This window comes from Ctenopharyngodon idella, chromosome 7, assembly GCF_019924925.1.
Source record: "Ctenopharyngodon idella isolate HZGC_01 chromosome 7, HZGC01, whole genome shotgun sequence".
NCBI classification, from domain to species: domain Eukaryota; kingdom Metazoa; phylum Chordata; class Actinopteri; order Cypriniformes; family Xenocyprididae; genus Ctenopharyngodon; species Ctenopharyngodon idella.
In genome coordinates, this window is record NC_067226.1 from 36,224,067 (window position 1) to 36,242,603 (window position 18,537).

The 18,537-nt window shown below is 35.3% G+C and overlaps 1 protein-coding gene across 1 annotated transcript in view; it reads left to right on the plus strand.

The window, feature by feature from the left end:
• LOC127515652 (collagen alpha-1(XXV) chain) overlaps positions 1–18,537 on the plus strand; it is a 378,235-nt gene that overhangs the window by 174,496 nt on the left and 185,202 nt on the right. Inside the window, exon 7 of the mRNA XM_051899532.1 lies at positions 943–969. Coding sequence (XP_051755492.1) covers positions 943–969 — 27 coding nt within the window. The remainder of the gene's footprint in view (positions 1–942; positions 970–18,537) is intronic.

Sequence of the window (18,537 nt, forward strand, 5' to 3'; positions counted from 1 at the left end):
AAGTTGCTAGCATTCCCATTCATCTCAATGGCACTGATTTAGCTAGTGTATTCAGCCCTTGAAATACACAACTTGAACTGCTTCATGGATGCTCAGTTCCGAAAACCTGCTTTTCCATACAGAAAATGGCTCCCTAGTAATGTTGTTTAGCTAATGGTACCAAAACAACACACACAGCCCCAAACCTTTGACTAGCTCTATTAGATCTCTTAGCTCCAGGCTAGTGCATTAGCTGAGGTGTCAAAGATAGCAGACAGGGGGGTGGAGGGGCGGTTACCAGTGACTGGTAAAAAATGAGCATGTGTTTTGGCACCGTGTGTGTACAAGAAGGCATTGTGCCCTTTCACAGTTTAAGGCTGTAGTGTGTTTTTGTGCCTATATTTTAATCCTCTTTTTGCATTGTTCTTGTCTTTTATGACCTGATGTGGCTATTATTTTACACACTGTAACAATTTAATATATCTTTTGTGATGATGCTTGTTGTGCTAATCAGGAAAAAGATTTGAACAGTAATTTACATCAGACTGGCTCCTCTGCCTGCAAGTGTACATATCCCAACAAATTTTTGGGTCGATGCCTGAATCAATCAAACAAAGAAATGGCCTTTCTTTTTGGACTTAGGTTTAATGATGCGCTCCAAAGGCCTGTCACTTTCTTATGCTCAGTTTAATATATTGAAAAATTACAGTGTGGTAAAGTAAAATACAAAAAAGATTTTTTTTTTTTTTTTTAATATAATCGTGAATATCATTTGAATATCAGTATCCACACTTTTCATAATTAGGGCCTCATTACACAGTCACAATAGTTACTTAGCAGAAAAGATTAGGTTAAAGTGCATTGCAGTGCAGAAGATTGTTCCATCATATCTAGAATTGCTCTCATTTAGTTGGGTCAATTGGTTGCATGTTTTAACTCCTTTTTGTCATTTTCTCTTTCCAGGGACCCGAGGGCCCTCCTGGACAGAAGGTACTGTACAGCTGAAGTTATGTTCTATTTTACATATCATGGAAGCCTGTTTCTTTTCTAAAAATATAAAATGATTAATTGTGAAAGGAAGTTTACAATAAGAATGAAACATTTTTTAAAGAAATTAATACTTTGATTTAGTACACATTATATTGATCAGTGACAGTAAAGACTTTTAGATGGTTACAAAAATTTGTAATTGCTGTTCTTTTAAACTTTTATTTAATCACGAAATCCTGAAAAAAAATATGTTTATTGATTAAAAATATATGATTAAAATGTTAAATATATTAAGCAGCACTGTTTTCAACAAATATAATAATAAGAAATTATACTTAGGCACCAAATGAGCATATTAAAATAATTTATGAAGGATCATTTGACACTGAAGACTGGAATGGAGTTACAATGTTAAAGGGTTAGTTCATGTTTTTGGGTGAACTAACCCTTTAATATGGAGTTGAAATGTATGGAGTTGCAATGTATCTATGTTGGATATATGGAATATGTAGGGTTGTGAAGGACCCTCATAAGTGAAAGTGCCCACTCACTTTTGCCCAGTCTCTGCCAAAAATAAAATTCTGCCTATGCCACTGCCTATGTAGGCTATTACTAAATAGCTCCACTGAATAACTTGAGAATGGCAGTTTAAAAGACACAAAGCAGAGCATTAACACACAGCATTAGAGTCCCACAAGGGGTCTGAGGATTTTTGGGGCCCTGGAGAAGTTTTGACATGCCCTGACATGTGCTTTTTTCAGTTGTTCATAAACATATTTACAAGACTTCTGGGTATTGGAGGTTGTAGACTAGAGTTTTTGCTTCAAAATGATGTAAAAATTATCCTATGGAAGCACATGTGTAGCAATATTCGATTTACAATGTATTATGCAAAATGGCAATACAATATGTAAAATGGCAATGCATTTCTGTATTTACATTTACATTTTCCATACTATATGTGCAATGTTTGGAGCAAAATGATCATTCAAATTCAACAATAAATTTTACATTTGCTGTTTCCTACGGTAGTTTTAACATATAAAAAATTGTAGCAAAATGACCATTTAAATGTTATTTTTTTAATTGCAATTTGCACTCACAGTTAAGACACTTGCGACTGCATTTTCATTAAATGTCCCGCAATGAATATAGCAAAATTCAATGTGGATTTGAAAATGCATTCTGAGCCAATCACGTCTCCGCCCTGCCCCGTCAATCACTGCGTCAAGGCGGGGCCAGGTGTTGTAAACATGGCGGCAGCAGAGCTAAGAAGAGTGAGGCATAAACTGATGAAGATGAGCATCAGCTTAAAATATATGTTTAAATTATATTTTAAAACTAGTGTAGGAAATAGCAAATGTAAATTATATTATTGAATTTGAATAATCATTTTGCTCCAAATATTGCACATACAGTATGAAAAGTGTAAATTTAAATACAGAAATGCATTACCATTTTACATATTGCATGTTATTATATAATAATAATAATAATAATAATAATAATAATATCATGAATAATGTTGTGATTCACACCTGAGAAGACAAAGACCCACATAATGACCTGCATAATGACCCGCATAATGAGCCCTTTCAGTCAGGTAGGCTATGTGAAAAAACCCTTTGATAACAGGATCACATCAGCTGTATTAACGTTAATATAATGTCCACTGTTGACAGAAAACATGATTTTTGTGATCTCATGCATGCACGTATTATTGCACATCATGTGAAGAAAATTTTGTATAGGCCTATTATAGTTCAAATTACAGTACCAGTCAAAAGATTGGACGCATTACTATTATAATGTTTTTAAAAGAAGTCTCATGCTCATCATGCTGTATATCAAACATACAGAAAAAATATTACTACAATTTAAAATAATGGTTTTCTATTTTAATAAACTTTAAAATATAGGAGTAGTAATTATTCTGGGGCATATGACAAAAAATGATTAATGACTTTGACCTTTGACCTATGACATATGACCTATTCCCCTCCCCCATGGGACCACCCAAATATTTCCCCATCCCCCCATGGTTGACCGTTGTATGACCCCATGACCTTGGGGTTATGGAATTTAAATGGTGGTTGACCTATGGACCTCATTAGGGTGTCTTTTTGAACTCTGATTTTTGAACTTTGACCGTGCAAATTGGTATTCCTGGGGTAATTTTCGGGGTCACGAATGTGTTGAGCAGACATCCACATTCCGGCTCATACTCTAATCTTCCTGTGTAAGTGACAAAAATAAGATTTTAATGAAGAAACAGCCGGATCAAAATAACAAAAGAATAAGCATGGTATATTTTATAAAATAGATAAAACACAGATAAAAGATAAATCACACGTGCACACGCATACGCATTTCAAAAGTGAAAAACATTCACTTCTTCAAAAATTTATAAATTAAATTATAACACACTGAATAATAAATATCAGTTACTAAATTTACTAAGAGTGATTATTGTAGTTAAATAAAAACCTGAAAAAAAGATTTCCTCCATCAACGATGTCCATTGGGTTAACAATTGCTTTTAGTTTGAAATATAAAACACCCAACATGTCCAGACATGTTGGGGTTTCCATGTTTTATGCAGGGTTTATGTAGACTTTTTTCTTTTTCTGTATAATCTGACCCCATCTATCACAGTAAATGTTTTTCATTTTTATATTCTCACAACGTCATTTAGTATAAATTATAATTAAAAAAGTTGTTTTGCAAATGGGGATACATTTTGCTAGTTAAATAACAATATAAAAACATTTGCTTTTAGTTTATACTGAAATCTCTCTCTCTCTCTCTCTCTCTCTCTCTCTCTCTCTCACACACACACCCACACAGACACACACACAGACACACACACACACACACACACTTCAAAAAGTTCATTAAAAAAAAAAAACATTCTCTTCTTTTAAATGATTATAAAATAATTTAAAACAACTCAGATTTTCAGAGAGGAGGGAAAGCACTCCTTAACATGAATAGCAGAATGCAATAAAGTTGAAATCTAAAAAATCTCTCACTCTCTCTCTCTCACAGACACACACACACAGACACACACACATTTCAAAAGTGAAAAACATTCTGTTCTTTTAAGGAAGATGGTAATAAATAAAAGTATAACACTGTTAATAATAACAAACAGTTACTACATTTACTAAAACCAATTATTATAGTTTTAGTTAAATGAAAATATAAAATTTCTTACTTTTTGATGTCCTTAACATGAAATGGTTTACAAACTATCTCATTGTCTCTCTAAGTGACTTGCAACAATGCATGGTAGTCACAAAGGGGGAGAGCAATGGTGGATGAAACATTATTTTAGAATAAATGTAAAAGTTTAAATTACATATTTTACAATTAAACAATCATTCAAATTAAATCTTTTTAGTTTTTTAAATTATATTTTTTAAGTCTTAATAAATCAAATCTTTGACATTTTATTTATCGGTGTGTGTGTAAAAATGTACGGGTCTCACAAGCCATCTCTCACATTGTGTAACATTTTCAATAATTCATTATGAAAATCACCAAGCATTTTCAGAGAGAAACAATGGTTTCATTCAGACCCTGTGATGCCTCAGGTTAGTTCTATAAAAGGAACTTATCTCTATTTTAAATTGAAATGATTCTAAATATAAATAATATAAAATGTTACTAAAAAAATATTTAAATAATTTAAACATAGTTTAGTTTTAGTAAAATTAATATATAAATTAAAAATGTATATTTTAAAACCTTACATTTTCAGAGAGCAGAAGAAGTAGTTATTTTTGCAATGATAAAAAATAAATAAGTAACAATAAAATAAAAAGCATTAATAAAATAAAACACTCCCAGATCCTCCCAGGAATAAACTCCTTTAATCAAAATCAAATATTCTTCTTAGGAGTCTACAGTATCAGGATAACATCTGATGCCAATAGTAGAAATGCTTTTGCTTAAATTAACCTAAAGTATAATTTTTATTAAACAACGTCTGTTCAAAAACCAAAGATTCAAGTAGAAGGGTTAGGGTTAAGTTTTTGAGAAAACAGCATGTTTTAAAATAAACTAGAAATATTTAATTTGATTAAAAAAAAAAAAAATCCAAACATGAAGGTGTCTGTGTGTTTGACGACTCACAGATGCAACTCGCACGTCCCCGTAAAAACAAGGATTCAACATTGCGCTTATTTAGCTTAAGTTGCATCTTTAAGAAAATCACCACACATTTTCAGAGAGGGACCCTCAACAATCATTAATGATGGCCTCAGGATATAGGCTGATGAGGTGATTTACAGATCAGTCACTTCTCTGTGCTGAGCCTGTCTGTCCCCAACAATTTTGCATGGGTGTTAAACACCCTACAAGTAGTCATTTATTTCAACTGTTTTATTTACAAAACAGCATTTTTTCAATAGAGTGAATCTACATATCTAAGGTCTTTCAGAGACATGACTTCAGGATCAGTGGGTCTCTTAAGAATATTTAATTGTGCTTAAAAACCAAAGATCAGGCCAAATCCCCTACATGACAATGTCCACATCAGACTCTGTACTTGAAAATATCTTTGCTGTTAAATATGTTTAAAAAACCTCACATGTAAACTTACATTTTTTAAGGTGACGCATGTCTCATAGATCTATATGATTTACTTATTTCTATAGTTTCAATTCCTAGTAAATATAAAGTAAACCAAAAGAGTAATGCTGACAAATATGTTTGCTGCAATGTTTTTAACAAATAGATTACCTTATTCCAAACAGTTCCTCACACAATGAAACCATTAAGGATAGCCAAAGGCTCATGACAATGGGTGAAAACACATTACTATGTAAGATATGTAAGATAGTTTTACCAAAAATCAAATACTGTATTACATTTAAAAAATAAATAAATAAATATATAAATAAATAAAAAGTTAAAAGCAAGCGTATCTTCATACCATGTGTTCTGACACAATATTTGTTTTATAAAATTCGCAGTTGTTATTTTTAGGTTCATGCTACCATTATCAGCCTGTTAAATATGAAGTTAATACATGATGAAACAAGAGAATCATGTTACCAAATTCTTTTGACACAATGTTTTTAAGAAAAATGTTTTTGTTTGTTTGTTTTTAAATACAACTAAAGAAGATAACACATTGTTTTTCTTTTGACAGACTATTAGACAAAAATTATTTTCCCCAGTGGTGTTGGAATAGGACTTATTTAAAAGTTTTGGTCATTTTCAACATGTATTATACAATATTTGTACGTTAGTATCAAGGGTCCACACCATGATTGAAGGTTTTAGTAATGCTTTAGATCAGAATCCAGATTTTAGATACCAACATGACATTAAATAGTTGTACCAGTGTACAAGTGTGTCTCAACTGTTTATAACAATTTTTTTAGATTATTATTTTTTACTCAAATAAACAGATGTTGAATATAGCTTACTGACATTGCCTTTTCCCCTACAGATAAAAGCCAAACATTTTCTATGTAGAAATTATGTGAACACACAGCTCAATGAGAATATTTTATACGGTTATGAAAATTCAGAAATTCAAAGGGCGCAGTTACAAAGAAAATAAATTGATAGTTCTTGTAGTGCAATTATCCATCTATTCGATGTGGGTTTGCGTGAAGCATCGACACGAAAAGTAAGTCTGGTTGTTTGCGCTTGAAATGATTACAAATGAGACATATCTAACCATTGCGTTGAAGCTATGATTTCATTCAGTTTGAGGAGGGTAAACAAAGTTACACACTGTAGTAAAGCTATAGATACATCTCAAACATGATCTTTGTACAAATTTGTACAAATTAAGTGAGCACAAATTCGCACATCTAAATTCAAGAGGCCTAGTAACCGAGAAAGCAGCGACATCATGTAAGAAAAATGTCATACTGCATACAGAAGTCCACTCTTGATCTATTGTGATAGGCATTTGTACCCCCTTCACTGGTCTTAGTCACATTATAAAGACTATCAAGATCACTGGTAGCATATAATGTAAACATAATACAGAAAACCTCTCTTCTGATCTATTGCAAAAGATTGTAAATGCCATTTTTTTCCACTATCAGACTATCACCCTGTTTATCATTTTTGTTAATTTATCATTTGTTAATTTTGTTAAAATACAGTTTTAGATGAAGACTGCTCTCTGAATACGGGGGCAAACATGCAGCTACTCACAGGAATTAATGAAAACATGATACTCCTACTACATGAGAGATGTAGTACTGATGTTCTTTTTGATGTTCTAAAACTGATGTCGTCTTTCTGGTCTGTCTGCGGTCACAAGACACATAATGCGCTTAAAACAAGTCTTGCCGTTTTTCTGGTACATTCTGTTACATAGTTACAGCGTGTTACAGTTGCGAAAAAATATTTTAATTGTACTCTAAACAGCACTTGAATAAAAAGTAAACTTGATTAGTTATTTTAAGTGAAAGGTTAGTTGATTCAGGCCGTTTTATTTTGTCCGATCCAAAACTATGTATTTTAGGCGGCTGCCTTTTAGGTTTTTATCCAGGCAATGTGTTGTCACGTTTGTCTCAATAATTTATTCTTCTTTTAGGAATCCATTATGGTAAGTGGTTTTTATCCCTGATCCGCATATGATCAAAATTGTCTAACATCTCATCATTTTTTACAATTTTAAATATTTCCCCCGCTTAAATCTTAGTTTTATTCATTTACAAGGTAGAGTGTCAGGTAGAGGAGATGATTAGGTTGTCACTCAAGACGTCCTCTGTGTTGTCTTTAATTAGACGTTTTAGTCTCCAGGGGTTAGAGGTTCTGTAATAATGTTTTTAATGTGCTCAGACATGGTATAACAACAGGTGATTCAGTCTTTTATTTCAACATTGTTGAATATACATTAAAGAAATGACTTTACATACATAAAATAAAGCAGTAATAACGACATTACAGGTGGTCTAGCCAGAAAAGAAAATCTCTGCAGGCTATCATGTTTCGGTCTAAGGCGTGATTGACCAGCGTTTCAACAATTTTGCCGATGGTATTATCATCAGCATTGTTTGAACGCAGTGAGACACAAACATCCGTTACAAATGTACACATACATATGATGTCAGTAATTTCTAACTGTTCGGTACATTCAGACATCACATCCAGAACTTTTCTTATCATTACACAGATTGGTTCTTTGGTGTAAACACACATGCTCGTTACATCAGAACACCATGAATTTGTCAGGCCTCTTATGACATCCATTTCCTTTTTGAGATTTGTTTCACGCTTGGTTCCCTCCATACAATCATCATCATCGTCATCCTGATTGCACTTGTCTTCGATGATCCTGTACATCAGGTCAACCATCTGTCCTCTGAAATAATCTTTAAACATACAGTCTAATGTGGCTTTTAGATGACACTCATTGCCCGTGGCGCACTCGCACACCAGCGGCTTTTGTACGGCATCGTCAGAACTCAAAGGGGGGTCGCGCTCCATCAGCATTTGTGTAGCCATAGAACTTGTGTGTCCCTTAGAACTCAACTTTGTGCACGGTATAAACTTTGTCTTTGATATAAACTTTCTTGAATCTCCTGTGAGCGAGTCCTTAGATCTGATCCTTTGTCCTCAAAGTGTGAGTCGAAGAAGTGACATGCTCAGACAATCAGGAAAGTTGATTTTGGTGGGCCATGTAACAACCAGACAATGTTCCTTCGACTTTTGATCAATGAGATGTTGTAGTAGCACTGCGGTCCACACTGATGCAGATGTCGTATTGTAGAGATAGATGCCTTGGTTAGGAAACCCAAGATGCTTGCGATAAGCGATGCTGAGCAGTTTTTATCTGGACAGCCAATTGGGGTCCGCCTTCACCCGCCCGCAGGCGGTAGCCATCAGGAAGTCATAAACAAGTGAAGTAGAGAAGTCGCCAGTTTATTATTTTCACTGTTATATTTTGATTAAACATTATGAGAAAAAAAAATCATAATAAAGGGCCATAACATGTAGAAATAGGATGGAATTTCTTTTTGTGCAGACATTTAACTTTTACTGAACAGTTAAGTTAAGATTAAGATATTAAGATATTAAAAGACTTTAATAGTAATACTAAAGTAATACTAAATGAAAGACTTTTATTAACACCATCGTATTAAATTGTCTCAAGTAAAATTTTAAATGTAATGCACATATTGTATATAACACTTCACATCAATAAGGTCTTATTTTAATGTTTTTCGAAAATATACATACTTTAAACAAATTCTATAATTGGAATAAACCATTATGTCTGTAACGTACAGATTCTTAGAGGCAAGGGAAATTGGATCCAATCAGTTTATTAAACAAAAACAATTACACATAGAGCAAGTAACACAAAACAGAAGCAAGGGCACGATACATTACAATATCATTGTACATTTCAGGTTTTGCTATATCACGTTACCATTTAATACATATTAAGGCACATCACCATGAATGATTGAACATTTAGCAATGCTTCAAATGAATTCAGCTCGAATTAAACAACTTGTCTATTGTTAAAAAGACGGTATGTAATGCAGGTACATCACTCCACTCAAAATATAGACTTTTTGTAGACCTGCAGCATTCGAAGGGGTCGTCCTCTGGAACTGGCCAGTCGCGGTCCCACTCAGACTCAGAACCCTCACTGCTTTGAGACCAAAAGTCCATTTCGGATTCCTCATGAGGTTTCATCAACTTAATGGGGTTTTGGTCATGAAGCAACTTGTTCAAACAGGTTGATATGGTTACGTTATCACCGGGCTTTATCACCTTGTAACGCATGTTTGGGGTCACTCCATCCCACTCGTTCATGTAAAAGCTTTTACCAGCGATCGCATTCAGATCAGTCCAGATACGATTGTAGAAAAATGACCAGTCCTTGGCGGGCAAAAGCACACAAGGTATCTGTGATGTAAATTCTTCTTCAAAAAATTCCATAGCATAGAATTTGACCGTGCGTAATGATTTGTTAAAAACAAAGCCGCCCACATAAACATCGGCCGTCAGAAATTCCTGTTTCAAAAAATTTTCATCTTCATGAAGAAACTTGGTCAAATGAATCCTGTGTTTTTTCTGCCGTGCGTAAGGAAGATATTCTTCCATTTTAATATAACTTTCAACAGAAGTTTCAGGAACTTGTGGAGTAGCCATTGTAGCTTTGCAGACTGTTTCCTAAAGCTTATTCAGTAGGTAGGTCCTGTAGGTTTTAACTAGAAAGAATGTGAACATCCGCTGTGTCTAGCCTCTAACCCCCATATCATTGGGCGGTAAAACGTCTATATAGCGTTTGAAGTCATTTAAATGTTTTACAAGCTACAATGTTTCAATGATCTTTGCTCTGCATTCTATACCGTAAACTATAATATAGTATGTAAAATGACTCAAGAATATGGTTAAACCATCATTTTATTAAATCAACCAAATGCTACAAAGAGATGCAGAGAACAGCGCTATTTCAACATCACATTACATCTAAATGTATAGGAAACATAGTTTTTCGGACAAAATGGAAACGGGTAAAATGATAAAGGAAAACAAATACGCTCAAAATTACGATTACAGAAGAAAGAAGAATGGAGATGTTAAAACACTGTGTTTCAAAAAAAATGTGAATAAAATCAAAGAACCATAAAAATTTATGAGGACAAGAACGGTAGCGCCCCTAAACATGCAGATAAAGTCAAGATGTCTAACTATTGTGAGTTAGGTATTTGAGGTATCCTTACCTGGGGTCAGTCTGGTTTGTGAAAGAGTTAAAATCATTTGTGTATGTTGTTAGGCTTTTTTTTTTAGTTATTCATAGCTGATATTTGTATTGTTACAGTTATTTCAATGTATTTACGAATACAGCTTGTCTTAATGACGCTGAAATGTTTTATTAAAGACAACACAGAGGACGTCTTGAGTGACAACCTAATCATCTCCTCTACCTGACACTCTACCTTGTAAATGAATAAAAATAATATTTAAGCGGGGGAAGTATTTAAAATTGTAAAAAATGATGAGATATTAAACAATTTTGATCGTATGCGGATCAGGGATAAAACCACTTACCATAATAAATTCCTAAAAGAAGAATAAATTATTGAGACAAACGTGACGACACATTGCCTGGACAAAAACCTAAAAGGCAGCCGCCTAAAATACATAGTTTTGGAGCGGACAAAATAAAACGGCCTGAATCAACTAACCTTTCACTTAAAATAACTAATCAAGTTTACTTTTTATTCAAGTGCTGTTTAGAGTACAATTAAAATATTTTTTCGCAACTGTAACACGCTGTAACTAAGTGTAATAGTATGTAACAGAATGTACCAGAAAAACGGCAAGACTTGTTTTAAGCGCATTATGTGTCTTGTGACCACAGACAGACCAGAAAGACGACATCAGTCTTAGAACATCAAAAAGAACATCAGTACTACATCTCTCATGTAGTAGGAGTATCATGTTTTCATTAATTCCTGTGAGTAGCTGCATGTTTGCCCCCGTATTCAGAGAGCAGTCTTCATCTAAAACTGTATTTTAACAAAATTAACAAATGATGAATTAACAAAAATTATAAACAGGGTGATAGTCTGATAGTGGAAAAAAAAATGGCATTTACAATCTTTTGCAATAGATCAGAAGAGAGGTTTTCTGTATTATGTTTACATTATAGCTAAATGTCTCTTATATGTTGTACACACATGGTAAATTGTGTACGTATAATGCTTGTATAATGATTGTTTGAATTTCTTCTTTACGAGGTTATGCAATGTTATAGTTCTCAAATGAGTTTGCATTACAACAGCGTGGCATAGACTCTAACAAAACTGTATACTATAATACACGTATTCTTTAATGTCATGCTGGGATGTTGAAAGAATTGATTAATTAAACAGAATTGGTTTTGTCAAAAGTTTAGTCATACATCTAAAAAGATGCTTAAATGAATGGTCTGTGTTCATCACACATGTGATGATTTGCAAAAACTTACACTGACAGCAACCTGAGAGGAGTATTCGGCTAAAAACATATACAGACCGACAAATAAAATGCTACCAGTGATCTTGATAGTCTTTATAATGTGACTAAGACCAGTGAAGGGGGTACAAATGCCTATCACAATAGATCAAGAGTGGACTTCTGTATGCAGTATGACACTTTTCTTACATGATGTCGCTGCTTTCTTAGTTACTAGGCCTCTTAAATTTAGATGTGCGAATTTATTGTGTTCACTTAATTTGTAGAAATTTGTACAAAGATCATGTTTGAGAGGTATCTATAGCTTTACTACAGTGTGTAACTTTGTTTACCCTCCTCAAACTGAATGAAATCATAGCTTTCAGCGCAATGGTTAGATATGTCTCATTCGTAATCGTTTCAAGCGCAAACAACCAGACTTACTTTTTGTATTGATGCTTCATGCAAACCCACATTGAAGAGATGGATAATTGCACTACAAGAACTATCAATTTATTTTCTTTGTAACTGCGCCCTTTGAATTTCTGAAAATATCATAACCATATAAAATATTCTCATTGAGTTGTGTGTTCACATAATTTCTACATAGAAAATGTTTGGCTTTTATCTGTAGGGGAAAAAGCAATGTCAGTAAGCTATATTCAATATCTGTTTATTTGAGTAAAAAATAATAATCTAAAAAAATTGGGTAACACTTTAGTATAGGGAACATTTATTCACTATTAACTACAACTTTTCCCTCAATAAACTCCTAATTTACTGCTTATTAATAGTTAGTAAGGTAGTTGTTAAGTTTAGGTATTGGGTAGGATTAAGAATGTAGAATAAGGTCATGCAGAATAAGACATTAATATGTGCTTAATAATTACTAATAAACAGCCAATATCCTAGTAATATGCATGCTAATAAGCAACTAGTTAAAAGACCCTAAAATAAAGTGTTACCAAAAATTGTTATAAACAGTTGAGACACACTTGTACACCGGTACAACTATTTAATGTCATGTTGGTTGCTAAAATCTGGATTCTGATCTAAAGCATTACTAAAACCTTCAATCATGGTGTGGACCCTTGATACTAACGTACAAATATTGTATAATACATGTTGAAAATGACCAAAACTTTTAAATAAGTCCTATTCCAACACCACTGGGGAAAATAATTTTTGTCTAATAGTCTGTCAAAAGAAAAACAATGTGTTATCTGGTTTAGTTGTATTTAAAAACAAACAAACAAAAACATTTTTCTTAAAAACATTGTGTCAAAAGAATTTGGTAACATGATTCTCTTGTTTCATCATGTATTAACTTCATATTTAACAGGCTGATAATGGTAGCATGAACCTAGAAATAACAACTGCGAATTTTATAAAACAAATATTGTGTCAGAACACATGGTATGAAGATACGCTTGCTTTTAACTTTTTATTTAAACTTTAAAGCAATATTATCTTTTTTTTTCTTTTTTTTTTTAAATGTAATACAGTATTTGATTTTTGGTAAAACTATCTTACATATCTTACATAGTAATGTGTTTTCACCCATTGTCATGAGCCTTTGGCTATCCTTAATGGTTTCATTGTGTGAGGAACTGTTTGGAATAAGGTAATCTATTTGTTAAAAACATTGCAGCAAACATATTTGTCAGCATTACTCTTTTGGTTTACTTTATATTTACTAGGAATTGAAACTATAGAAATAAGAAAATCATATAGATCTATGAGACATGCGTCACCTTAAAAAATGTAAGTTTACATGTGAGGTTTTTTAAACATATTTAACAGCAAAGATATTTTCAAGTACAGAGTCTGATGTGGACATTGTCATGTAGGGGATTTGGCCTGATCTTTGGTTTTTAAGCACAATTAAATATTCTTAAGAGACCCACTGATCCTGAAGTCATGTCTCTGAAAGACCTCAGATGTGTAGATTCACTCTATTGAAAAAATGCTGTTTTGTAAATAACACAGTTGAAATAAATGAATACTTGTAGGGTGTTTAACACCCATGCAAAATTGTTGGGGGTCAAGGGGCAACAGACAGGCTCAGCACAGAGAAGTGACTGATCTGTAAATCACCTCATCAGCCTATATCCTGAGGCCATCATTAATGATTGTTGAGGGTCCCTCTCTGAAAATGTGTGGTGATTTTCTTAAAGATGCAACTTAAGCTAAATAAGCGCAATGTTGAGTCCTCGTTTTTACGGGGACGTGTGTGTTGCATCTGTGAGTCGTCAAACACACAGACACCTTCATGTTTGGATTTTTTTTTATCAAATTAAATATTTCTAGTTTATTTTAAAACATGCTGTTTTCTCAAAAACTTAACCCTAACCCTTCTACTTGAATCTTTGAGAAATAAGTTCTAAGATGACTACGTACAGGTTTTTGAACAGACGTTGTTTAATAAAAATTATACTTTAGGTTAATTTAAGCAAAAGCATTTCTACTATTGGCATCAGATGTAATCCTGATACTGTCATGAATATGGCTCCCACGGTTCATCCTCCGGACCGCCGGAGGGAGCCATCACCAGAATATTGACTCTCTGCCATTCGGACTCCATTTCCCATAGGCCCTCATTCCTGGGACTGATTGCACTCTCACCTGCACTACATCATGCACACACTATTTAAGACACGCACACACACCACATCTTCGCGAAGTCTTGATTTGCTACGGTGGTCATTTCTGAGTGTTATTCTGTGGACTGATATCTTGTTATTACCTGGACTGCTTGTTATTTGTGAACCTCTGCCGCCTGCCCTGAACTTTGCCTGTACTCTGGACTGTGATTGTTTGCCGCCTGTCTTGATCCTTGCCTGCGACCTGTCTCTGATTCCTGCTGCCAGCCTCGACCCCTGCCTGTCCCTGTTTATGGTATTGCTCTGTCCTTGTCTGTATCTCTGCTATCGTGAATTAAGCTGCAAATGGATCCACTTCCTGTTGACCCTTCATTACAGATACTGTAGACTCCTAAGAAGAATATTTGATTTTGATTAAATCTTTAAAGATTTCATTTAAACAATATTTTATTTTTAAAAGACTATTTTTAAACTTTTAAAATTGTGCTTTGAAATAAATTTAGTACGAAAACATTCACTCTGGAATGGAGTTAGATGTCTTAACATACACTGTGACAGAGGCTCATCTGGTCTGACTCCACCCTCACAACTCTGTGAGGGTCTGAACCATTCATTTCACACTGGAGTTCATTCCGGGGAGGATCTGGGAGTGTTTTATTAATGCTTTTTATTTTATTTTTACTTATTATTTTTTTTTATCATTGCAAAATTTTTAAAATATATATTTTTAATGTATATATTAATTTCACTAAAACTAAACTATTTAAATTGTTTAAATTTTTTTTTAGTAACATTTTATATTATTTATATTTAGAATCATTTCAATTTAAAATAGAGATAAGTTCCTTTTATAGAACTAACCTGAGGCATCACAGGGTCTGAATGAAATCATTGTTTCTCTCTGAAAATGCTTGGTGATTTTCATAATGAATTATTGAAAATGTTACACAATGTGAGAGATGGCTTGTGAGACCCGTACATTTTTACACACACACTGATGAATAAAATGTCAAAGATTTGATTTATTAAGACTTAAAAATATAATTTAAAAAAACTAAAAAGATTTAATTTGAATGATTGTTTAATTGTAAAATATGTAATCTAAACTTTTACAATTATGCTAAAATAATGTTTCATCCACCCCTGCTGACCATTGCTCTCCCCCTCTGTGACTACCATGCATTGTTGCAAGTCACTTGGAGAGACAATGAGATAGTTTGTAAACCATTTCATGTTTTCATTTAACTAAAACTATAATAATTGGTTTCAGTAAATTTAGCAACTGTTTGTTATTAATAGCAGTGTTATACTTTTATTTATTACCATCTTCCTTAAAAGAACAGAATGTTTTTCACTTTTGAAATGTGTGTGTGTGTGTGTGTGTGTGAGAGAGAGAGAGAGAGAGAGAGAGCTTTTTTAGATTTCAACTTTATTGCATTCTGCTATTCATGTTAAGGAGTGCTTTCCCTCCTCTCTGAAAAATATGAGTTGTTTTATAAATTATTTTATAATCATTTAAAAGAACTCTTTGAAGTGTGTGTGTGTCTGTGTGTGTGTGTGTGTGTCTGTGTGTGTGGGTGTGTAGGAGAGAGAGAGAGAGAGATTTTTAGATTTCAGTATAAACTAAAAGCAAATGTTTTTATATTTTTTATTTAACTAGAAAAATGTATCCCCATTTGCAAAACAACTTTTTAAATTATAATTTATACTAAATTATGTTTTGAGAATATAAAAATGAAAAAAGTTTAACATGATAGATGGGGTCAGATTATACAGAAAAAGAAAAAAGTCTACATAAACCCTACATAAAACATGGAAACCCCAACATGTCTGGACATGTTGGGTGTTTTATATTTCAAACTAAAAGCAATTGTCAACCCAATGGACATCGTTGATGGAGGAAATCTTTTTTCCAGGTTTTTATTTAACTATAATTGTCACGGAGACGAACTCCGTAACTCCCTCCTCTGGCCATCGGAGGGAACCCTCTCCCGAGTACTGACTTGCACTCACACTCACGCACTACATTTCCCAGCAGCCCCAAACCTTGGACTAATCACCACACCCAGCTGACGCTCATTAACCGGACTATTTAAGACTCTCATTGCCTCTTCTCCATTGCGAAGTCTTGTATTGCCACGGTGTACATTTCTGAGCGTTTTCCTGTGTTTATTGCCTGCCTGCTACTGATCCTGTTTGCCTCTCGATTACGATTCTCTGCCGCCCGCCTTTTGGACTGTTTACTGTTATCTGGACTGTGAGTGTTTTCCGCCTGCCCTAATTCCTTGCCTGTACCTTGACTACGATTCTGCCTTTCCTACACCATACCTGTTTGCCCCTGTTTGACCCTGCCTGTTGTACCACGCATCTCTCTAACAAAAGCCTGCTTATGGATCCCAACTCGAGTGACGACCCGTTACAGAAGACTTCGCCAGCACAAGATCCAGCGGCTTTGTCTCACCTGTGTGCAACCATGTCAGCACAAGCCAGTCAGCTCGCTGCACACCAACATCAGCTCAATCGCCTCACGTCACTTACTGAGGAACTGGTGAAAGCGCTACATGGTCTCCACTCACCTGCTCCAGCGGCGCCTCCGACACCCGCCGCAGCCGCCATTACCCACGCGGCAGGAACGCCGCCGCCAGGGAATCCACGCCTATCCCTCCCAGAGAAGTTCGGCGGCGATCCCACTAAATGTAAGGGCTTCATTCTTCAGTGCTCCCTCTTCATTAGTCAGCAACCTGCATTGTACACCACTGAGGCAGGAAAGATTGCGTTCGTCTGTTCATTGTTCACCGGGAGGGCTTTGGAGTGGATTACCGCTGTTTGGAGAGACGATGGGTCAGCTTTTCCCTCTTTTGAGTACTTCCTGCAGAGATTTAGATAGGTTTTCGATCACCCCAGTGACAGAAAAGGGGCCGGTGATCGCTTAATGGAGCTTACCCAGGGGCGTAGAACGGCGGCTGAATACGCTCTGGCCTTCCGCATGCTTGCAGCACAGACCAATTACTTGAGTGACACGCTTAAAGTATGTTTTCGAAGAGGATTGTCTTATGAATTACAGACGGAGCTCGCCTGCCGCGATGAAGGCAGGAGTCTGGATCAATTCATTGAACTTACCATCCAAATTGACAATCTCATGCGTTCCCGTAAGACCAGTCTTAAACGCAATGTTCGTTCCTCTCCCCCCGTGGACCCAGAGTATTCAGAACCCATGCAAATGAATTCCTACCATTTGTCGGAGGAGGAGAGAAGTCGCAGGCTAACCCACCGTCTATGCTTATACTGTGGAAACCCCGGTCATGTGAGAAACAACTGTCCTGTGCGTTCCCCTCCTGAAAACCCCCGGTCGGTGAGTGATGCTAACCCTTATTACAGCTCTGACATGTGCGTGACTGTACCCATTACACTTCTGTTTAATGATCAACGCCTAACCTCTTCTGCATTACTGGATTCAGGGGCAGCGGGAAACTTCATGTCCCAAAGTTTTGCTCAACAAAACCACATTCCATTAATTGAGTGCTCTTCTTCCCTCAGAGTGGAAGCAATAGACGGCCGGCCGCTTGGCTCTGGACGTGTTAACGCCATCTCTCAACAACTCACTATGCTAACCGGACTGTTCCATACTGAATCCATTCAGTTTCATATCCTTCCCACTTCCACTTCCTCCATCATCCTTGGTCTGCCCTGGCTACGCACCCATAATCCCCAAATCTGCTGGAGAGAGGGTCAAATCACACACTGGAACGAACACTGTCAAACCAAATGCCTGACTCACTCATCTCCCTTACCTGTCAGAGCGATCCAGACCGCTGATCCCACCGAACCCACCTCAGACCTCAACCTACCCATCGAATACAGAGACCTAGCCATAGCCTTCAGCAAGGTGCGTGCCTCTCAGCTACCTCCTCACCGTACTTATGACTGTGCTATTGATCTCATTTCAGGAACCACACCACCCAAGGGTCGTATATTTCCTCTGTCACAACCTGAGTCAGAGGCCATGAGGAGATACATTGAAGAGGAGCTGGCT